This window comes from Kwoniella dejecticola, chromosome 5 (genome assembly GCF_000512565.2).
Source record: "Kwoniella dejecticola CBS 10117 chromosome 5, complete sequence".
NCBI classification, from domain to species: domain Eukaryota; kingdom Fungi; phylum Basidiomycota; class Tremellomycetes; order Tremellales; family Cryptococcaceae; genus Kwoniella; species Kwoniella dejecticola.
The window spans coordinates 1,428,166-1,450,663 of NC_089305.1; the positions used below are offsets into that span (position 1 = coordinate 1,428,166).

The 22,498-nt window shown below is 48.0% G+C and overlaps 8 protein-coding genes and 1 non-coding gene across 9 annotated transcripts; 2 read left to right on the plus strand and 7 right to left on the minus strand.

The window, feature by feature from the left end:
* Positions 1 to 311: 311 nt before the first annotated feature.
* On the minus strand, positions 312 to 3,258 carry I303_104628 (uncharacterized protein; the record flags this gene model as incomplete). Its single annotated transcript, XM_018407694.1, has 4 exons — positions 312 to 1,088; positions 1,172 to 2,375; positions 2,447 to 2,980; positions 3,077 to 3,258. 4 exons carry the CDS (start codon positions 3,256 to 3,258, stop codon positions 312 to 314), a joined length of 2,697 nt encoding a protein of 898 aa, XP_018262905.1.
* A 1,102-nt stretch (positions 3,259 to 4,360) lies between these two features.
* Positions 4,361 to 6,433, minus strand: I303_104629 (uncharacterized protein; the record flags this gene model as incomplete). The annotated part of the gene is made up of 4 exons (XM_018407693.1): positions 4,361 to 5,052; positions 5,132 to 5,620; positions 5,691 to 6,138; positions 6,272 to 6,433. The coding sequence occupies 4 exons, from the start codon at positions 6,431 to 6,433 to the stop codon at positions 4,361 to 4,363; spliced, it is 1,791 nt and encodes a 596-aa protein (XP_018262904.1).
* A 1,048-nt stretch (positions 6,434 to 7,481) lies between these two features.
* I303_104630 (uncharacterized protein) lies at positions 7,482 to 9,847 on the plus strand (the record flags this gene model as incomplete). The annotated part of the gene is made up of 6 exons (XM_018407692.1): positions 7,482 to 7,589; positions 7,657 to 7,700; positions 7,783 to 8,454; positions 8,581 to 8,776; positions 8,854 to 9,425; positions 9,514 to 9,847. 6 exons carry the CDS (start codon positions 7,482 to 7,484, stop codon positions 9,845 to 9,847), a joined length of 1,926 nt encoding a protein of 641 aa, XP_018262903.1.
* A 483-nt stretch (positions 9,848 to 10,330) lies between these two features.
* I303_104631 (uncharacterized protein) lies at positions 10,331 to 11,271 on the minus strand (the record flags this gene model as incomplete). The annotated part of the gene is made up of 5 exons (XM_065968997.1): positions 10,331 to 10,468; positions 10,645 to 10,754; positions 10,871 to 10,916; positions 10,984 to 11,038; positions 11,174 to 11,271. 5 exons carry the CDS (start codon positions 11,269 to 11,271, stop codon positions 10,331 to 10,333), a joined length of 447 nt encoding a protein of 148 aa, XP_065825069.1.
* Positions 11,272 to 12,728: 1,457 nt separating this feature from the next.
* On the minus strand, positions 12,729 to 13,514 carry I303_104632 (uncharacterized protein; the record flags this gene model as incomplete). The annotated part of the gene is made up of 6 exons (XM_018407690.1): positions 12,729 to 12,782; positions 12,846 to 12,872; positions 12,934 to 13,037; positions 13,105 to 13,150; positions 13,228 to 13,282; positions 13,405 to 13,514. 6 exons carry the CDS (start codon positions 13,512 to 13,514, stop codon positions 12,729 to 12,731), a joined length of 396 nt encoding a protein of 131 aa, XP_018262901.1.
* A 1,348-nt stretch (positions 13,515 to 14,862) lies between these two features.
* I303_104633 (uncharacterized protein) lies at positions 14,863 to 18,120 on the minus strand (the record flags this gene model as incomplete). Its single annotated transcript, XM_018407689.1, has 8 exons — positions 14,863 to 15,053; positions 15,126 to 15,274; positions 15,331 to 15,364; positions 15,427 to 15,550; positions 15,623 to 15,883; positions 15,944 to 16,255; positions 16,321 to 17,016; positions 17,101 to 18,120. 8 exons carry the CDS (start codon positions 18,118 to 18,120, stop codon positions 14,863 to 14,865), a joined length of 2,787 nt encoding a protein of 928 aa, XP_018262900.1.
* Positions 18,121 to 18,580: 460 nt separating this feature from the next.
* Positions 18,581 to 18,695, plus strand: I303_104634. Its single transcript, XR_001936507.2, has one exon. It is a non-coding gene; the product is annotated as a 5S ribosomal RNA (ribosomal RNA).
* An 83-nt stretch (positions 18,696 to 18,778) lies between these two features.
* Positions 18,779 to 20,111, minus strand: I303_104635 (uncharacterized protein; the record flags this gene model as incomplete). The annotated part of the gene is made up of 5 exons (XM_018407688.1): positions 18,779 to 18,939; positions 19,011 to 19,180; positions 19,262 to 19,393; positions 19,479 to 19,730; positions 19,846 to 20,111. The coding sequence occupies 5 exons, from the start codon at positions 20,109 to 20,111 to the stop codon at positions 18,779 to 18,781; spliced, it is 981 nt and encodes a 326-aa protein (XP_018262899.1).
* A 484-nt stretch (positions 20,112 to 20,595) lies between these two features.
* Positions 20,596 to 22,494, minus strand: I303_104636 (uncharacterized protein; the record flags this gene model as incomplete). Its single annotated transcript, XM_018407687.1, has 5 exons — positions 20,596 to 20,944; positions 21,025 to 21,403; positions 21,480 to 21,961; positions 22,029 to 22,198; positions 22,270 to 22,494. The coding sequence occupies 5 exons, from the start codon at positions 22,492 to 22,494 to the stop codon at positions 20,596 to 20,598; spliced, it is 1,605 nt and encodes a 534-aa protein (XP_018262898.1).
* Positions 22,495 to 22,498: the final 4 nt, after the last annotated feature.

Consider the following 22,498-nt stretch of genomic DNA (forward strand, 5'->3'; position numbering starts at 1 on the left):
CCCTTACGAGTTCCCTTCAACCAGCTGGAATGGACCTAAAAAAATCACCGAAATCATCCATCGACAATCCTCTCCCCGTTCTCCCCCACTCCTCATTCTTTTCAGATCCGTCATACAACCTGAACCCATGTCAACATATTCTGAAATCATTCATGAAACCAAGTCCATTCGCCAAAATAACATGTTCCACCCGGCTTCTTTCCCATCTACGCCCCTCCACACCTCAGTACTTGATATCCTCGTTTCGTTTTCTGATCTGATCTGATCTGATCTAATTTGAAATGAACGAGATGGGTCCACCTTCTCACGTCCTAATCCCTCCTAAGCACTTTGGCATAGCTTTTCCCAGGTCCCCCATCCCTCGTGCTGGGCGCACTTCCAATCGGAATTCCATTATTGATACTGATCTGGGCCAATTTCGCTTCTATTATCTCTTCTGCCGACAGTGCCGCACTTGCATTCGACGTCGAGACTGAGTTAGAAGTCGAGTTCGCGATGGTAGATTTATTCGTATTGACAGAGGACGGTCTTGAGTGTGGATGCGAAGAAGAAGAATTGGTCTGCGCCGAGGGATCATATAGAACAGGCTGGTGTTTAGTGGGTAATCTCCTCGGGAAATCCGGGTCAACTGTTTCTTGCTGCTGCTGTTGTTGCTGAGGTATAGGTGCTGGGGTTCTCGAGGAAGGTCCAGGTAATATACTTATTTTCTGCTCGTTCCCCGTCGAACCATTACCGGTATTGATATTTGTATGTGTATGAGACGTGGGCTGCTTCGTGTTCACGGTATTACCGTTCCAAACTGATCCAGCTGGTGGTTTCAATTTGACACGTTCGACTTGCATCGGCTCTGCATTCGTACCTTGACCCTGTCTTAGCAAAGGAGGAAATTCGACATTACTTGGTGGAACGTTGACGAAGCCATTGAGACCTGCTGATCCGGGGACAGGAAGCGGGGACGGATGATATGGGACATTGTTGGCTGCCCAGTCGGGCCGCTGAGGTAGTTGATGTTGCGCAGATGTTGGGGCTGAAAGCTGTATTGATGATGTTCTTCTCGACGAGCGAGATGAAGTTGTTGTAGCCGACGACTGTCGGAAAGATGTATCAATGTTTAGTCAGTACAAAGTCTTGGTTGAGGTCAGGTTGTCTAGATGAATTAGATGGAGCTTACGGGGCTATGACCCCGAGTATTCCTTCTGCCCTCTGAGCCCAATGTTCCACCACCCAAGCCGAGAGTAGTCATGCCGTTGATTCCCTGACCTTTCATGGCTCTCTGCCGATACCCAGGTCCCTGATTAGCGGGGTACATCGCACCAAGTCTCACACTACTGGCTGCAGACCTCGTACTTGTTGTTGAACCCCTCGAGTGAGGCCTCGAACCATCTTGATACGATCGAGAAGATATGCTACTGGAAGCTGAGCTGTGGGGTTGTATTGCTGGTCTGACAGGAGTAGGCTGTACCAGCGGAGGATAGCTTCCTTGCCGAAACTGCGATGGACGTTGATGCTGTTTAGGCGGAGGCGGCGGTGGAAAACCGTAAGGAACACCTTGCGGTATCATGGGCATGGGTTGTTGTTGGGGTTGTGGAGAGTACACCCATGCTTGTGATGGCCCATTTATACTATTCTGCGGTTGCATGCCGTATGGTGGATACGTGGGTGACATCTGCGATGGGTATCCGTTGTGATTTTGAGGCTGTTGCCAGCCTATAGGAGCTGAATATCCGTTCTGTTGAGGTTGGGGCGGTATCATATATCCATTTTGATTTCCGTCCATATACCCCTGTGGTGTCATCCCGTAGCTTTGCTGAGGCTGTTGTGCTTGCATAGCTGGAACATGATTGTAGCCTTGAGGCATCATTGAATATCCATTTGGATCCATCTGCTGGGGGTAAGAAGGATAGCTCGATTGATAGCTATACACGCTGGAAGGTGGAGAGGGATATGTTTCCGCCATAGCTGGATTCGGGGCAGGTATCGGCGGCGGAGCATTGAGTTCGACTTTGGGTGGATGATACAAAGATGGATAGATCACTTCGAATCGTTGGTATAATTGTCGAGGCACAGGATCGATATCATCGTCCACCGCAGCGGGTGGTTCAACAGTCTGACGACCGTCAACACCAGCCTTTTCAACAGCTTCGTCCGAGTCGACAGATTTGCCATAGATCTTCTCTCTAGCAGCAGCATATGCTGCCTCTCTTTCTTCCATTGTCTTCCACTTGGGTCCACCGGATGATGTCGAGCCTTCCGCAGGCGACGAACTTCCAGACGCGTCACCTTGAGTAGGCGCCCTTCTCATTATCTGGAATTTCTGCGTTTGTCCTTCCATATTTGGTGCGACCGGCACCAGATCCGACAACCTCAACGATGAACTATATTAACAGCATAGGTCAGCTCTCACAGCCTCTCATGAACCTGACGAAGATATCGAGGTGATAAATACCTTCTATCGTTGAGATTGCTCTGAACACCGACAATCATGGCTCCTTCTTGGCCCGGTACGGCCTTCAGTCCGTACCACTCGGCAGTCTTATAGACTAGCATTCTCTGGAACTTGCTTGTCGGGGTAACGTTGATATTTGTGCTCGAGGTCAAGGAAGCCATGAGGGACGTGGAAGTGGTCGGGGTTTGTATTGTGCCATTGTCCATATCCGAGGGCAATTGACCGTTGTTGAGGACGAGCTTCTCGATGAAAGCTTCGAACTCCTTGGAGAGCACAAGAAGGAACAACCGATCTTTCGATTGTAGAGCACCTTTGAGCTGTTCTTCAGCTTGGGCAGAGCCAAAGCCCACTTCCGCTGGATTCGAGCCGTTGAGGCCATTCGTAGGTGTATATGAAGGAGGAGGAGGGTTTGTCGAGCTTGTGATTTGGCTAGATAGAGATATTGTGGTAGGATTAGGGGAAGGCAGATTCGATGATGACGATGATGAGGCTCGACTCGGGTTGCTATGACTATCCGCAGTGGGCGTTATGCGGCTGAATTGACAGGATAAGGTCAGTCTGTCATGTCGATAGCATGACCATCACGGAGATATAGATAGCGTCAAGGGAGAGGCTTAGGGAGAGACTCACCCGTCGATACCGTTCTCTAGGCGCTCCTCATCCTGCCTATCTGCATTTATCTCTGTCTCGCTTTGTCCATTCGGGTAGAAAGGTATTTCAGCATGTTTCGCGGGGGAAGCGGAAGGTCTGAGGTTTAATGAGCTGGGTCGAGGAGTCGCGAGAGTGGGCGATGATACATTCGGAGGTTGCATGACTACGAATGCAGACAGATAGACATACAGGCGAAGGTCAGCGTTGACCCTCGGAGGATTGGTAAGCTGAATCACAATTGCCAAGGCCAAGGAAGGTCGATGGATCGATGAACATGATGCGAGACAGCGTTAAGAAGCAAGCGATGATATGTGGAAAGAAGATGATATCACTCGAGCTCAAGCGAAACAAAGGAAGTAAGGTATGACGTCCACTCGAACATTGAATCCGGGATCGAGGTGATACAAATCATCACTCACTGCTCGTTTGAAGCGCCGACATGCTCGTCGGCCTTCACCTGTTCACGATTCGATTTCGATATGTATCTTGATGAACAAGAATAAGGATGGATGACGAAAGGCGTCGCCGTCTTCGAAGAAGTGATGATTGATGATAGGAATCAAGGTTCTCTAAGGAAGCTAGCGTCTCCCCAAATCGACGGAAGGATGCACTGGTAAAGCGAGTACGGATATACCGGCGTTGACTAGGTAATTGAATTACCCGATGTGTCCTTCAATCTTCAGCCTCTCTTTGAGTCCCCTGGGAGAGGATATGCCGCCTCTTGGTATGGGCGACAAGGAGACTAGTGTATGTTAGGTAGATATGTATCGTGTGGTTGATATGATTTAGGTTATAGTAGTAGATGATATAAAGATGATGATGATGAGGTGAGTCAAAGTGATTACTAGTATGAACCGACGCCTAGCCAGGCACTTGACTAACACGCGACAAAATACGATTACGACTACGCACGTACAGCAATCCTCATCTCGCACTCAGTGGCAGTAGTACAGTACTGTCATGTTTTACTGGAATCATCCACTCATGGAGTATATCACCGTCATTACTGCTTGAGCAAGCGGAACATGAAGCAAGCACAGGACAGGATACAATGTTACATGCTTACCATCTATCGTTATCAATATCATTATATCTGAGCCAACGGGTATTTTCGAAAACAAAGTTACAGATCGGCCGTCTCTTGACGAGACCAGGGTATAAAGACACAACGAGTCGGAACAAGAGTATATACTAAACAATGTCAAAAATGATCGAACGGAATCGTACAAAAACAAATACAAGCCCGACACATCCATCGTCGGATCATGTCTGACCCTCTAGTGCAGCTAAGACTTTAGCAGTCGGTCTCCTATGCCTTTGCGCCCTCGGACTACGGACCATGATAGGTTTGCTATTGACGGTAGTACTCCTGCTTTTCGTCGCCTTCTTCTCGGGTATCGATATATTCTCTATCCGTTCTCCTAGAGCCTTGCTTCTTGCTCTTGTCGCAGCAGTACCGTTAATCCCGTCATCCTTGGAATGTGACAATGGCTTAACGAGTGTGGAGTCAAACACAGCCCACTCATCGACCCAATCATTCTCATTTTCATTTTCATCCTCATTCCGATTTTCCTTTCCAGTCGGCGTGGGTATACTTTTGGCTGCGAAAGAGAACAGATTACCCTTGCCTGGAGTAGCGTTGATTCCAGTGATAGGTATATCTTTGTCGAACGATTTGGTCTTCTTGCTCGGACTATCGAAAGCGTTCGACCTTCTCTTCGAGGGCGACCATGGCGAAGGTGGTGTCGGCGGAGCATCGCTGAGCTCAGAATCAGAGCCATAGTTCGCACCCACGCCCTCACCCATATCGGCGGAATGGGTCTTCGATACAGGAATGGGGGAAGAGTATCCCTCGGCCTGAGAAGCACTTTGGAATTTTGCCGGCGATCGTGGGGAAGCTGTCGGACGGGGAGTAGGTAGTTGTATAGGTTCTTTGGGTTTAGTACTTGGATTGGCTGCGTAAGATTTCGAAGTCAGTATCTTTCTTCGCGGCGATCTTTTCCCACGACCTCATGAGCATCAAAGGCGACTCACGTTTTGCTTTGGATTTGGATTTCCCCTTGATTGGTCGAGGTTTGGCTGTAACGGGTAATTCTCCATCCAGTAAAGTCTGCTTCTCCCAATCTTGAGGCTTGACCTTCCTCCATTCCTCTTCTACCCTTTCTACCCATTTATCCGTCTCGCCCTGAACGTGATAATCTATTATCCCTTCCCATTCTTTGACTGGTGGCGGGGTCGCATTCACAAATACCACAATACCCTTCTTCTTATTCCTCCCAGTACTGGATGATTCTGCGTTCTGCGCATGCACAGACTTCGCGAATTCCTTCACCAGTCGCTTTAAGCCGTGCACTTTCAGACTCGTACCCATGATCAGGAGAATATCAGGTTGCCGCGACAAATCGTATGTAGTCAATGAGCCAATATCGTCGCCTAGCGGATGGGGCTCGTCGTACAATACTATTGACGGTCGAAGGGTTCCAACTGAAGTTGCTCTTGCTGATCGCGATATACGCGACAAACCTATGTCCCGAAAGCTCGATTAACATTGTCCCTCCTGACCTCATGACAAGGGAATCAATCGATCACTCACATCGTTCCTCACAAGCCGGACATTCCGGCGCTTCCCCCTCTCTGAACAAATTAACGTATTCAGGCGTACTAGCGAAATCCTTGAAACACAAGACGCATCTGACTCTTCCCAAATCACCGTGCAGCTCAACATTACGCGTCTCCTTCTTCTTAAATCCATTCCCTCTTCCTCCAGATTCCAGACCCAGGCGTCGTTCAAGACCATCGATGTTCTGGGTGTAAGATCGGAGGAGCTTGTTCTTCTGTTCGAGCTTCTTGATGAAATGATGAGTGCGCGTAGGCTGGGCTTTGGCGCATTCAAGTGATAACTCCGCTATGAACGTGTAGAATATGCTCGTGGTATTTGGGTTATTGAATAATCCGGATGAGAATAGTTCTTTGCCTGAGAAGAAGGAGTCGGGGTATCGTGCTTTCACTAAAGAATACAGGCCATCTGCAGATCGGAAGTCCTGCAGATATATACGTGATTAGCATCAGTAGAACGAGAAGCGATGGCTGATGGATATCTGCCTAACAGAAAACGCGATCTATTTCGCGGTGTACGCGAAGGAAGAAGATGCGAATGGGGTGCTGCGAACTCACGGGTATACCACTACTGCAACTTATACCTGCTCCGCTCACCACGACGATCTTTCTCGCTTTGGCGATAGCGGTCGAAATGTTCGACAATTGCCTTCTGGCAGGGAAGTCTTCAGGAGAGGTCGATGACAAGAGATGATCGAGAGGAAGATGTGTGATCGGCATCTTGGGCATACAAGAGGCTCAAGAGCCCAATATACAAAAGGTGCAGGGGGAGGGAGGAAAGGGCGAAAGGGCGAAGGAAAGCGAAGGAACAAGGCTTTGGAAGCTTCAATTGTTGTCTTCAATAATCCTTGTTCTGTTTCCGATTCAAAGAAAGGTGAAAGGAGAGTGTGCTATCGTTGCTACAAGGTTGACTGCTCTTCAAGTGCTTTACTGGTGCGCAAGTGCCGGTACTTGGGATAGAAAGATGCAAAATGAATGAGCAGTATATCAATGGATGTTTGAAGGATGCTAGGTGTGATGTAAATGAGTAACTTGTAATGTTGATTGAATCCCATCTGGATTTTGACCCTGTTCATCATTCACGCTGTGGTGAATCAATCAAATCACCCGAAAAGGAGAGGCGCGTCGCATGTCACACGGGTTATATCATTTTCCCTGTTGCCGGCTCAAAAACAGGTCAAAAAAGCTACACCGTAAGGGAGTCGAACCCTTGCCGCACCGAATCCGTTTTGAAGAGAAGTTGAGTCCAAATGGCAACGGTGCATGATACCGTTTCACCAACGGTGTGATAGCTGATTTTGGGCTTTTTTTGCAACAGTAGCAATCAAAAGTCAAGAAGATCATTTCGGGCATCTAAATTGCGCTCTCTTCCCATCTTCTGGCGGACTCAGCACCTAGCCGATCGGGGCATGCATCATTAGCACTCCCTCATCAGAGCTCTGTAGCTTCTGACATCGAGATAACGACAACGGACTGCGAGTTGGATAGTTGGACGGTGTTAGTGAATGAAACAAAGGAGATGACCGTCGTTAATTACGTGAATGCTTTTTTGTGACGTCACGATTGTCAGTCCGCCTCATAAATGTCATGCATGGTCGCATGGTTACAACGGTCCTAATGATATTTCATGTTTCAAAAAGGACCGATTGCACCGTGTATCAGTCTCTTGGCAGAACTCAGTACCAGCTGTGCATAATTTCCCTTCGCTCAGAACGTCTCAGCGGTCTCAGACAAGCCAGAAGCCAAATCAGTCTCCATTCTCATCTCCATGTCATACTCGCCTAGTCCACCGAGCCGCAGCGGCGTATCGACGCCGAATCTGAATGAAGCGAGCGGATATCTCTTGTTGACCATCGAGCACGCTATAGTCAAGCAGGTAAGCCATCGCCGATCCACAAGGAACAACTCGACTTTTGATTGAACGCTGATGCTAAAGTTCTCAGATATATGATGAGGAAACCATGACTCTCGCTCGGGGCGAGTTTCGGTGAGTCCCATCTGCTCACGTTTTCGAAAAGCGTGTGCGCAGCAGTGACTGATCAACCACGATACTAAATCTCTCCTCGTAGCCTCGAATGCGTGTCACTGCCTATACCGCCGGAGATCGGTCGTCAAACAGCGAATCCCTTTTCACCTTCTCCCGCTGATCCCCCTGTACCGACACACGATTTCTGGCTCGTGATAAAAGTAGGACCCACATTCGAGATGCCTATCATACCCAGCTCCCAGATGATTCCCCACCAGGAGAAAGACGGCATCGTCTATCAAGTATCTTCAACCACCATTCCCAACGCCTCAGTACTCTTCACACTGCCCCTACCGTCTTCCCAAGCCGATCTGGAAGATCTCGATTCGCTAGAAGTTCTTCTGAAGCAATACGGCTGTTTAGGCAAAGATTTGTCTGCATTAGAAGGAGTGACCGTTGCACCTCAACAGCACCCCTCGTCATATGAGTACGCTTCGACGTCGCGAGCAGGTGGGCAGGAGGAGGCCCTGGCGCCGGAGGGATTGAGGGGAAGGATCGTGTTGATCAATGAGGATAATGGGGAAGTCGTCGGAGAATTGGATCAGACTTTCGATGTGGAGGAAGATCGTAAATTGATGAATGAAGATAAGAATAAACCGGTCATGCTGGATTTTGGTCATTTGCGAGAAGGTCAAGAAGCCTTGAGAGTTAAAGTTAAGTCTGTACCTGAAGAAGATCTGGATGACTGGTTATTGCGTGGAGCACATAAAGTCAGGTATGTACCCCTTCAATCTTCATTCAGTCTAGATGTGTCATAGAAGTCGTGTGAGACAAATGACATGCCTCACGAACAAGGTTCAAAGCTAAAGCTAATTTCCCCTCGCCTGATTTCCGACCGTAGTCAGGGGCTACTTTCGTTCAGCTCTTGGTCGGGGAAACAGATGATATCGGGTGCGGACACATACATAAAACACTCAACGCCCAGGGCAGAGCCGGTCAAATTTTCTCCTCAGACCAAGCAGAACTTCGTCAAAGTACATAACGGCAGTGTCAAAGCTGCCACAGTCACCAAATCGACGATCGGTAAGATCACAGGTGTACGTATATCGCCCTACCCCCACTCCCTCAAGCCGAACGAAGTCGATGTCTAAGCTGAGTCTACTCACGTCATCAGGTGATCTCCACCGCGGCCGGTAAGACATATACGCACGGCTACAAACCAGCCGTCGAAGCTTATCGAAAAGCCTCTATCGACTCGGCTTCCCCTTATGGCGGACCACCTTTACCCCCTAGATCATCAACAACAGCTACCGGTCAATACGGCACCGGGAATATCCCAGTCCCCTATGCCGTCCGAAATCCAACAAATGCTCCTCCTGTCCCCGTCAAACCAGCTCATCTACACTCGCACTCGCCTACTTCTCCTTTACCGCGTACGTCCAGCCCACTGAAAAATGGAGGAGCTAAAACGGTCTCCATACCCAGTCGATCAGATACTTTGTTGGCCGAGCAAGATCGCTTCAGTACTGCCGCTCCTCCTTCTTACTCTGAGAAGATCACTTCCGAGCCGCTCGGTATGTCACCTGCAGCTTCCGGGTCAGGTTCAAATACACCAACGACGCAGCCTAAGAAGCGAGCTTTATTAGGAAGGATACTCTTAGCTGGAGAAGTGGTTCTGACAAGTCTAGAAGCGACAGCTCATGATTTGATCAATAACGGTACGATCGCAGCCTCGTCAGCGGCCGGGTAAGTCATCATATCATCGTCTGGACTCTGGAATGTATATACCTCGCGCAAGTAGAGTTGAAGCTAATTGTGACTCCATGGCTGTCAGGCACAAGTACGGCGCCGACGCTGGCGAAGCTACCGCCTTGGTGGGCGGATCAGTGAAGAACGTAGCTGTGGTGTACATTGACGTAGCTGGAGTCGGACGAAGAGCGATCTTGAAATCCACAGCGAAGGGGTTCGTTAAAGCTAAATTGGCCGACGGGGAGACTGTGAAACTTCAAGCGGAAGGTCAGGGTGAGAATGGTATCAAAGCTGGTGAGGTTGAAGTCGAGAAGAACGGAAGGGACGGTGAAGGGGAGATCGTAGTTGGTATGTCTGAGCTGAGCACTAAGTCGGGCACGGCAACGAAGGACGAAAAGTCGAATTACTATAAAAGGTGATACCGACAGCTGAATCACATAGATGGAAAGAAAGGAAAGGCTGTGCTCCTGTTGTACTCGTACTCGTACTTGATTGTAGATATCTTTTCGTTCGGACGGGTGATTTTTACTTCATTTTTTCAATACTTGGCATACACGTTACTTTGTCGGAATTGCTTGTAATTTATTCGGTGGTGGGTTAGGATATCATATACTTACATACATACATGCATATGCATATGCCACAAGGAGTCATGCTGCATTACTTAATACTTACTGCTTGATACAATCCAAATCGAGATGCGATACAATACAGTAAATTCCCAAACAACTCGTCTCGATTCTCATCAATCGTTAAGTCATATAATCTCTTCGAATCCCTTCCTCCTCACACACAGACGCCGCCGTCGATCTTCAGAAATCAGATCTTGAGAACCCATGCACCCAAGTAGAAAGCACAAAAGCGAGTGAGACCGACGAGGGATCATGACTACCTCCCACGTTTCACGCCGTAGCTCTTCTATGCGAAAGTCTACTCGCTGAGAACTTCTCATATTCTTGAACAGACAACATGTCGCCCACGCCCACTCCGCCAATCGAAGAATTAGATTTCTCCTCGGTCGTTGAATCCTTGGGAGAAGACTATTCGATGCGATTATCAGAGAGTCAGTATCGAATAAATGGAGCAGCCCAATCCACCAGGCGGCTTCGCCCCGCCTAGCCCCTTCGCCCCCTCCACCCCTTCGAGAGACTGCCCTGCATGATTGTCAAAGCTGGGATGGATGGACGTCTCAAGTCAAGGATTTAGTCTCGCTCACCTGCGCACTACTACTGCCGCCGGACTGGGATAATCTCCTCTTGATCCCTGTAACGTAGGGTAACCAAGTTTCGTTTGGGACTGCGTGAAGAGCGAGGAGATCGTTACATGCTATTATTCATTCACACATATCATTAATTGTCTCAACTTGGATGTGAGAAAGGCAGAACCAGAACCAGGAACAAAAGCATAAGCATAAGCATGAACGGAGCTGGCGTTGCACATACCATTTTCGGCTGCTCTGACGGTCTCGGGATCCACTTTATCTTCGTCCTGCGCATCCCGTTTCGTAGTCAGCCTTGAACGTCCTCGTGATCAGACTGAAAATGGGTGGACTAACAATCAGGAATTCGAACCGTTTGTAGATATCGGCTATGTGCTGTTTGAAGTACCGTCTACTGATACGGCATTCGTCACTGATCAGCACGACCTTCTGTCTGTCGTTCACTGCGATGTCCGCACATCCTGCCGCCTTGGAGCGAATGATGTGTGTCGAAGAGGAGCTGGAGGGTCACAGTAGAAGGGCTCACAATCCAGTATAGCCATGTTGATACCACATATTCCTCAGATTCAGCGCCAACACCCCGAACTCAAGTTCTAGAGAGGTATTATCGATATCATGCAACATCTTGCTGGTTCTGTCGGAGGGTTGATTCGTAAAGGCGTCTCGTTGTTGTGCTGGATGCAGAGTTTTCTGTCTCAGTGTGACTGACCAGATCGATTACTGTTCATAAGATAATCTTGAAGATGGGCTTGGTACAAAGCGGCAATTCCTCCCTTTCGCCTTTATGTAGATATGGATGCCGCAATTGAAGATGCGTCGGATGATGAACAAGTTCCGAAAGATACTCTCACTTATACGTTGTACAATCTCCAAAGGCAACGTAGACTGAATGGATCTCAATGAAAATGCTGGGAATGCATGTACGCAATACAACTTACATACGTCGTTTAGAATTACTGGAATAAGCTGCTTGTAGACAGCTAAAGGGCGAAAGCTTCTTTTAGATCCGGGCTGCACCGATGAGCCGACCCGCCGAAATGCACGAAAGAGCAAAGAGCCAAGAGCCAAGAGAAGAGATCCGGGAAAAATGAGGAATAACTTATACCTATAGAAGCTAGATTCCATTATGCGTTTGCGTTTGCATTTGCAAGTCGCTGGGGGAATCACGGGGCACTTTCTGAGGAAAAATAAGGCCATTTACTAATTAAGTGCATACTCGAGTTCAGTACTCCTTGCTTCTCTCAACTCTATCAAGTGGTACAAGTTGCTCAAGATCTGGACTTGTTCCTATGACTTCGTTTCCCTCTCGTGGGAAAGGCAGATGATCATCGTTGGCTCTTAGGGCGTATTGCAAGATGCAAAATGCAAAATGCCATTTGCTTTGCCTTGCTTTGCTTTGCCGCGCATAAAAGCAGAAGCACGCAGGTTTGAATTGAATGGTGGGTGGGAAACAGGAACATCGAAAGATACGTATATCTTCCGTGCCTTGAACGTTTATCAGTTCTTACATTTAACCTTAAATAGTTCCACCCCCAGTTCTCATCGTTCTGATCAACGAGGACCCCAGATTTCACCCTGCGCGTAGTGCGTTTCGTACGTTTCTCGCCGATCACACGTTCTAAAGCAATTGCGTACTCTCTCTCTGTGCCACCTTCGTCGCCTGATCTAGAGGGCGCATCTGGAAGCCGGTTCTTCGGGTAAATCCCTTCTTTGGTCGTGTATCTGGCTCACACGAATGGGTCGTCGAAAATGGGAAATCAAGGTGATGCCATTCAAACGTGTTCTGCGAGCACAAGATTCGATGCAAAGCCTTTGAAATCCTTTATGTTTGATTTTTGTCGATGGAGGCGAGGACTTGATATTATACAACTCAATACATAGTGGATACTGTACAGCTGAGTACATAGTGCGATGTGCGCGGTTCAACACGTTCACGACTCAAAATTGAGCGGTGCGTCAATAAAGCTAATTCGATTCTACAGTATCACCAACGGATCCTTCTCGGCGTAGATTCTGATATTCTCATACTCGGCTTCCAGAGCTCGAAGCATATCACTGTCCATCTGGCTCTTCTACCAGACCTAGATCTCCATGTGGAACATCATCCCATCGTCGGATGACTCTTCGCTTGACTCCTATCAATCATCTCTGATCAGCTAGAACCTCGCCACCTAGGCTACTGATAGAGATTGGCTGACCTCGAGCCCAGTCACATCGTAAGGGTACTAATCAGCACAGGCGATCATCAGCACCCGTCAAGTCGATCAATTTATGATCATCACTCACATCGTCCCATTCTTCGTCTGGTCTCAGACAACATCGTATACGAACGATGTACTTCAAATAGTCTTCGCAGGGTATATGATCATAACAAAGAAGCTCTTCGCACGCTGACTGTCAAGGTCAACGTCCCTCCCTTTCCAAGGCTCTTGTAGCTCCACAAGAATGTGAACTCACCAAGTAATGCAGCGCGTTCAGCTCTGTCGCTCAATTGAGAGTCGTCCTAATGCTCAAAGTGGCGGATCAGCTCATTCACTCCAGGCACCTTGTTCGAAATTGAGCTGAGCTGAATTGACTTACGGTAAGATCATCAATCTCCAACCATATATCTTCGAACCACTCTGCGAACCTTCTTCTGTCACCAGCAAAGCGACAGAGCAAGCATCGATCAGCTCTCAGCACATAATTTTGCGTTTCGACATAGAGATAGATGCCAGATAGACATGGTAGATGGCGATGAGTCGGTGAGGTACTTACAACCTCTCATAAGCCTGGGCATGACCATAAGCCCAAGCTCTCCTCAATCGACCTTCCGCCTCATAACAATTACTGACGATATCCTCGTTTCTCTCATCATATGAGGGCATGGTGGTGAGTTACTGATGCGGTTTTGGTCGATCGAAAAGGGTAAGTGAGTTGTGGCAAAGGATATATGTGAAAGGCGACAGCTGAAAGGTTTTCAAAGGTGTGAGAAGAGAGGCGAAAGGTCAAATGGAAAATAATGTCGAGGTGAGGGAAGAAACACACATTCATTATAAGAAGATAATATACCCGATCAATAAAGTGCACAGTGTGTCAATGCAATAAACGCCCGAAGAAGCAAGGAGAAGAATAAGCGATGCAGGCTACTACTCACTTGGGGCGAATCATCTCATCGGTTTACCGGCTACCCTCTCTGACGTTGGTCTGATAGTGCGAAGAAGAAGAAGAAGGAGAAGGAGAACGTTTTGATCATGAGGACAAGTGATAATCAACGCGGAAAGAAGACCGATGCAAAAGAAGTAAAAAAATGGAGCGAAAGGGGCGATGTTTTCCGTTGTTACTGCTGTTGTTCTTATTGTGCCTGCTAATTTCTCTTCGGCAAAAGTGTCAGAAGTGTTCTTTTGGGGTTAGATCGCCGCATTTAACCCTCGCCCTTGCTCTGATTTAGATCCCTCCTTTGCTTCTGACGGTACAGCTCAAGGTGGGGATCAAGTCGGACCCGATGATCCTCAACTAAGATATGCGATTGCTGTCGCGCTTCGGAAACAAAGACTATGACGTGACGAGATGAGCTACTGCAGTGAAAGAGATCGCCGTTCGAGCCGTAACAATGATGACGGCTAACCACACCCTTGATATCCAATTTGTAACCGAGAATGTAAAGATGTCGAACACGCTTAATTGGTTGGTAATGATGCCATTGCTGATGGTGATGGTTTCACTAATTGCAAGAAGAAGCTTCGTTAATGAGTAATTGTATATCAAGCATCGTGATGGATCTAAGCATTTACCCCACTTTCAGATACATCACGAGGCGGGTATGCAGACTGTGATTGATGAAGCCTCGTGTTGAGTGGCAAATCCAGCTTTTTTCGCTGCGCAGAACTTTCAGACGTCTCGCGCTAGATGTGTGTGTGCCACGGAGCAGCTCTGTATACAGTACATGAGGTGTCAAAGCGGCTAGAATGCCTGAAATCTGATCGTGAAGAATCGGACTGTCCGACCAAGGCACACACACCAACAGTGTATCGTACACACCATTAGCCCCGAGTCGTACATCATCACCATCACTGTCGAGATATCTTCTCACGAGAACCCGGTAAACGCAGCTGAGTGATGATTCATTCTAGATTCAGCGTAGAGACTCCTAAATGACTGACAGGTAGGTAGGAGACTAAGTTGATACAATGCATGATGCGACAGGATGCGATGGTTACACGAATTAAATTGAAATTACAACACAGATTGTCTCTTCTTCAATATCTTGTCCAAGGCTTTTTCAAGCTGATTAGCTTGTTTAGTGTACGTTGACTTATCTCCATTGTACTGTCTACAATTTTCAAAGATCAATCGAGCATCCGCCACGAAATCCTCTACCGATTCGTAATGATTGTTCTCCAGCTTGTACTCCATCGTGGACAGATCTAGACATGAGACGTCGAATGATCAGCATGAGATCATCAAAGTGTTTCAATGCTCGGTGATGTGACACCTACCCATGGGATCCTTGATCACCTCATAGTAATCTGCAACGACATTCCCATCAACGGGTTTTGTGAATGGCCAAGCTGATGGCTCGTTTTGCAGATCATTTAGCACGAGCTGCAGCAGGACATGATGGGGGTTGCGTTTGGGTTGTCGGATACTGAACATCTGATCAGCTCAATTCCACTCAACGCATCGGATGAGGGAAAGACATACATATCATCCAAATCAGGATCCCAGCCACTCTCAGCTGAGACACAGCGTTGATCAGCTAAGTGATGTACGGGATGATGCAGCAAAGACGATACATACCTAGACCAGGCACTTGCTCTTTAGTCAACTTGATCGCTTCCCCAGGTTTGACATTCTTGAAAATCGCTAATCCGGGATGGACAACGTGCGACCTTGAGATCGTCCTGATTTTCGCCAGTACAGCCTGTGATCCAACGCCGTTTCAGCCCGAATCGATTTGTTTGCTTGTACGGGTGTGAAAAAAGCCGTATCTTACCGCTTTTTGATCGGCCAGCATCTGATGCACCTCCATATACTTGACTTTCGGCAGCATCTTACATTGCATGATCGTACCACCTTCATAGTCCTTGATATATCCCACCCATCTTTCCCGTGGGAACGAGATTTCCTTGGTGAATCCCTGTTTCTTGAAGTATCCGACAGCGTAATTATCGGCGTAAGTCAAGAAGTAATTTATGGTTGGATGTGCCGCTCGGACGTGGTCTTTTAGCGAGTTCATCAAATGCGATCCGTAACCCTTTACGAAATGCAAAGATCAGGGGATCGCCCTCAGCGCATAGTGGATGCTTTTACATACCTTGACCTGCTCAGAGCTGTCGACAGCACAGAAGACGATTTCCGCGAAACCTCGACTTTCGAAGGGCCTGTAACAGATTCCTCCCACGACTTTCCAACCTCGCTTGACGATAGCCATACTGATATGATTTTTGTCTAATACCAACCTCGTGATATATTCTCTGGGCATTTTGGGTAGTTGACGTTGGAACAAGTTCTTCAATCCTATCAGTAGGATGGTGGCTACGGGTGTAGGCTCTCGAGACGAGACGACTGGCAACATAATCTCCTTATTTTGCTGCTCGATTGCCGCTGGACGTAACGGTAATTTGGGCTGTATAGTCAGAAGCCGTCCGATTAGTCATACCTCAGTGACCGTAGAAGACTTATGGGGCTTACAAGTTCCACGCCTTCCCATACTTCTATATCAATCCCAGCCTGACCATCGCTTACTCCATCTAAACCACTGTCCACATTGGCACCTTTCGTCAACCTCCTCATGAGTTCTTCTTCCTTTTCCTTCTCTTTCTCCTTGATTTCCGTTCGCCTCTTCCGTTCTTGCTCATCCAACTCAGGCCTTTTCGCTAGCGGCACATCCTCATCGTCGTCTTCCTCATCATCATCACCGGCCTTCTTGCTCTGGTCGACTCCAGCAACGTGTTGATTCCCGTCTGCATCGGTCTCCATGGACACTATACCGTGTGTTCCTCGTACTACCGTACGAGGCTCCCTTCCTTTACCAGCAGTCTTGCCAGGTTTCTTTTTGCCGTGTTTATGAGGTTTAGCCGATTCCAATTCAGCATCATTATCGATTTCTTGGACATCCTCGTTGGATTGAGCTGTTCCGCTTTTACGTCTTTTGCGCGGTCTTTCACCATCTTCACCGTCCACATCCATATCACCTTCGGTCCCGTCTCTCACACGAGGCGATTTTCCCGAAGCAGATCCGTGCGGTGAAGTCAGATCGAGTGCTTCAGGCAATGAAGGTACAGTCGTGCTTTTACCGGCAGGTCGGATGAAATGATTTAACTGTTTGAACAATGATGTTGTATTTTCTCGCTTGGGTGTGGGGAATGCAGTGAGCAAGCCATCATCCTATGCAATGTCATTAGGAGTCGCTTGATCAGCTATACATTATGTATGATGCATTGGGACCGGGCAATGTAAACCCCGACGTACTTGTAGCAGCTCCTCTATCCGTCCGACGGTCTTCGTCCTGCGTCTCCTCTCGTCCGGATTGACATCTTTTGGGAACACATGACCCTCTCCTTCCCATCCATGACCGCATGCACCACACAATTTCCACCAACCCTTACTCGTCCTCCACCGCTTTTTGCGTTCCTCCATCTCCTCAGACATGGTGATATCTCCGTCGCCATCCTCATCCTCATCGTCGTCCTCTTCGTCTTCATCATGATTGTGGCCCACCAGCTTGATCGGATGGCCTGCGGGCGGTTCAAGGCCCTCACATGTACATTCGGGCACTTGACATTTGACAAATCTTGCTGTTTTGAACGCTCTTTCTCCCGCAGAAACCTTGAGAATGTCAGGTACAGCTTTGGGATACTTGAATCTGAGGGTTGGTGGACAGGACAAGTCTACTTCTTCCAGAATAGGTTCCCCATCCGCCTGAGGAGTATCTAGCTGCAGTATCGTGTCTTGCTTGACTTTCGCTTGTTTGTCGTCTTCAACTTCATCCTCGTCCTCCTCGTCCTCCTCGTCACCCTCTTCATCTTCATTTTCATCTTCATCGTCTTGGTCTTCGTCATTCTCATCGCCCTCGTTATCGTCTGTGTCATCATCTTCCTCATCATCTTCCTCATCATCGTCATCATCATCCTCTCCATCCTCATCCTCATCCTCATCTTCATCACCTTCCCCGTCCCCACTATCTGCGTCTTCGGCGTCTACTTCTGCGGTACCTTCCCCCTCATCCTCACCATCATCGTCATCATCTTCCTCATCTCCACCGTCTTCGTCTTCATCAGTGTCCACTGGAACATCAGCCGTTTTGCCGGCGGCGTTTTCTTGAGTTACATCTCCTCGAGTCTCTTCGTTTGACAGGGCAGCAGTCGACTTGGCAGGCGATAATGAGCTTGAGGCTCGAGTGTCGGCGGACGTCGCTCTGCTGGATGCTACCGGGGTGGAGGCCGCGACTGAAAGAGCCTTGTTCCGTGATGGGGGCTTGCGTTTCGGCATGCTGAGATGTCCGCCAAATCTGTCGCAGGGCCTATTGTGTATCACTTATGCGGCTTGTCACACGGCGTCTCTAAAATCAGATTCTAATCGCATCAAGTTTAAGTGCAAGGTTCACTTGTTGTTGTTTTCCGTCAATTCGGTCATGTCGAGTGAAACACGCGCGCCCACGTGGTGAAAACAACGGTGGCGCGGACACTCTCCACTTGCATTTTGCTGAGTATTCCGCTCGTATCTCTGCTTTTTCGGTCCATGCAATCGATGTCGGAGAAGGGCCAAATGTGAATTGGTGTACCGAGCATCTGGCCCAAGGCTATTTCCCATTTTATAGCTGTCTGGGTATGACCGAACGTCCTTGGTAGTAAATCCCTTCCCTCGCGTCTGTTCAATCTTTTTGTCTTTCGCCCCTTCGTGACTCTCACAGTCTAAGATAGATAAAACCACTAAAACGTTTGATATCATCTACGATCATAGAAGCCAGAAAGCACCGCGTCCCGTCTGCTCCGCGAAGTTAAGCTGGCTATCGCTCGGTTAGTACCAAGGTGGGGGACCACTTGGGAATCCCGGGTGTTGTAGTTTTTGTTGCTGGCGGTCATGATGGAGACTTATAAACATGTGTGATACTGGCATACGCAATACGACCTTCAACAGGTAAAAACAATCAGGATCGATAGCAGACATGTTTGAAGTTACAATGCTTATGAGCCCAATCATCGGGTTGTTGCTTCTTCCAAAAATCTCTACACTCCCTCCTGAACTCGAATAGCCTCTTCCTCTCGGGAGCGAAATGCCCCGGCCATCGAATCATACATTCTTGTTGCACTGCGCGTCTTCTCATCAACTCAAGCTCAAGCACCTGAGTGTTTGGGTGCGCGAAAGGTGTTGTAACTTACGCTCTGAGAGTTCTATCAAGCCTTGATAAGTAGTATAAGGGAAGAACTCGAAAGCTTGCAGGGCGGAATCTACCACGATCGGACACATCGCCTTGATCTGCGGATTGATGGGTAGCAACAAGGTCCAAGCGAGGGCGGCCTTGATGATGCTGAGCAATACTTGTTGTTCACTGACAAATTTATAAGGAGATCAACTTGTCAGCTATATCGTCCACTGATCTTGACAGACGTGTATCTGCCCACTAGCTCACATGTCTGCCAAGCCTGACGCTTTCGCTTGATCAAAGGTCATGATTGAACCATCGCATGACCAAGGACAAAGCACAGCCAACGCTTGGAAGTAGATCGTCAATGCTTTCAAGTATTGACCTTGTTCGAATCGCCTGTCCAAGTCGCGGCAAGTCATCAGTGTCGACTCAGGTCAGTATTCGACCTCTCGACGGTGAGTCAAAGCAGAGCTCGACATACTGCGTAGCCTGTCCATTCAACCTGATCGCCACGCCCACATCATCTTGGATCTTGGTCACTTTGCATTCATCCTTCTTTTCCCTGACGTGAACCAACGGAAAAGGCAGGGCTTTTGCGACATTGCTCTTGTCCAGCATGATCAACATTTTCCAAATCGATTCCAGCATCATGAGCCTCATCAAGCGAGAAGCTTGACCTTGATCAGCTCTATAAAGCTTGATGTTATCGTCCGTCACCGGTTTGAGTGCGTGACTACCACACAGCAAGTCAACAACAGTGAAACCACTTAATAGTGACTCCGCGATGTACCTGCGCGAAGCAGAGAATGTAATTCATCCTTGCATTATCATGAAAAAGGTGGACTCACTCATCAAGAGCTGAAGTCAGTCGCTGAATCGTCATTCCTAAGCGGACCATCGACCAATCAAGAGGCCAAGCTCTCCAAAGGGTGATTATAGTATCGATCTTTGGATCAACCAGATCTTTCGGTTCAATGAGAAGCGGCAGACTGATTTCAGAGTGTGTTGGACAAGTCGGGGAAGTAGGCGAATGGCTGGGACGTCTGGTTGGGGTTGAAGGCCGAGGCGGAACCTGTTTCGTGCCAACGTGAGAAGCTGGTTCGTCACTCATCATGTTGATTAGGACTCGAGCTTGACCTTGAGACAGATGTAAGACAATCGTGAGTATGAATATAAGACTCCTTCGAAGATATCATGCTCGAGATGTGCCGTTCTTCGCATATATGAGTTGAGTTTTAGCTATGCGGAAAGTGCATCGAGGGCGTGTAATGTATCGTCTGCATAACACCGCACTTGACGCATGTTTGCTGGGTGCAAGCCAAAGAAGGCATACAATCGTTCCTTTGACATTGCGGCTACCGCGCTAGAACGGCATGCTGTTCGATGTATTATTGATGAAGCAGTATTGTCGTGCTCTGTCGTGTAAAATGCGTGTCCTGAAGCTTCGACAATTCATTGCTATTTTTGATAGTGTCCAGCGCTACATAAAATAGCAGAAAATTCGTAATCTATAATCTAATTTCTATCTGGAACCAAGATGTAAAGGGAAATCCAAATGGCAGAATGTCCTTTGTTCCTGCAAAAGTACTGCACATTTCCTAAAGTAAAGCAAGTAGAGAGAGCGAAATCAAACCGAACAATCCAAATGAAAATGTGAGCGTACCTTCTGCCGCACTGGTGTTGGACTCGGCAGATGTAGAGTTCGAGGGTTGCGTGGTATTTGTCGTGCCAGAAGTCGTGTTCGAAGTAGCATCCCCAGTCGATGTCACATCGGAGGCATTGGCGATGTTCTCAGTCTGATTGACGAAGTATTTTCTGGTGACCTGCGAAATATCGATATTGGTGTATGGATTCGCGTAATCGGGAAAAGCTGGCATGTTTTGGTCGCCCGCGATAGGGTTGTACGTGTCTAAGCAGTATGAAGAAGCGTTGGCGTAGAATGGCCAGCTGGATGTCAAGGTCATGTGAACGAGATCAGCATTAGTCTCTTTCGTGTATACGAACGCTGTGTCGCGTGTCGGACTCACATTTTCTCCGAGGGATCTTCGGGTAACCAGTTCTGAGCGGCCGCTTGAGTCCAGCTCCAAGGTCCGGCGAGCTCATGATGAACCGACCAGAAAATCCATCCTGCTCCAAGTTCATAGACATTGCTTTGAACTTCCCAGAATTGCCTCATGAACAGGTTAGCCTCGTATGAGGAGGTGATGTTGGAGATCATCTGGTCGAGAGTCATCCCCCAACACGATTGATAGTCTACACAGAAAGTGTTGGTACCCAACGAGAATTCTCCGACAATGACAGGGAAGGAGAGTTGGGCTTCTGCTATAGCGGCTGATTGTGCGCAGATCGTATCGAGGTGTTCTTGGTATGTCTTCTGATCCGCTCCATTGAACGCGTCGTAGATATCTGATACGCAAGGCATACAGTATCGTTCATCAGTTGGCGCTTCATCAAGTCCAGCCTTCGATCGACAGGAACTTACGAGTGTCGAGAGCATAATTCGTCCAATTCTGTCCGAGACTAGGTTCATTCCAGAAATATCTCCAATTCAATACCGGTTGGAAAGCATCATGGATAATGACCATCACCTCATTGGCTCCATTCAGGATATGTTCGTTATTCCTGACAACTTGATATCCTTTCACGTAAAATTCAGCTAAGACGTAGAAATCCATTCCATTCGGATTATATTCCAGAATATGAGGCTCATTCGTAAGTTCGATAGCTTTTACTACTCCGTCGAATTTATCTTGAGTGACGAATTTAGTCATGTTTGCCAGAGCGTCCATCGCTCTATCCATATTCGTGTGATTCGCTTGGAAGCCTATATCTCCTTTATAGCCCGAATGATCTTGTCCATTCTGCGAGCCTGGCAGACCATGAAGATCCATCAGGACGTCTAGGCCGTACCAGCTTGACCAATTCAGCGCCCTTTCAAGGTAAGGCAGTTGTCCTTGGATATACCTATTAAGGCACGTTCACTCAATATCGCGGAGCGCACTTGTTAATGGTCTGGCGGCATGGAACGTACGGTTCATATTCCTCTGGATTAGTCCAAGACCAATATCCCATAGGTATCCTGACGGTATTCAGACTGTAATTGGCGAATCGCTTGAAGTCATCCTCAGTGATATAGGTGTCCCAATGATTTTCTAACCGTTTGAGCGCTTCTTCTTTACCTAGCGTAGAAGTGTATGTCCACTGGAAGCACAGCAAGCGTAAGCAGGTCTGGACGAGTGGACACCAGGGAGAGGTATGATGCTGAAACTCACCTCATCATTGATGTACATCTCGTTCAAAGGTGCTTCCTCCAGAAAACTAGGCATCATCCAATTCTCCAAAATAAACCAACCTCCCAGGTTCACACCTCGTACCTTGTCTCCTGCGACTGACCCAGCAGGCGTCCCTCCTGGTTCCGTATACCATGATTTCAACGCGTACGTTGGTGAGACGTAAAAAAGGGTCAGCAGCAACGAGGCTATGGGTATGTTCATCATCTTG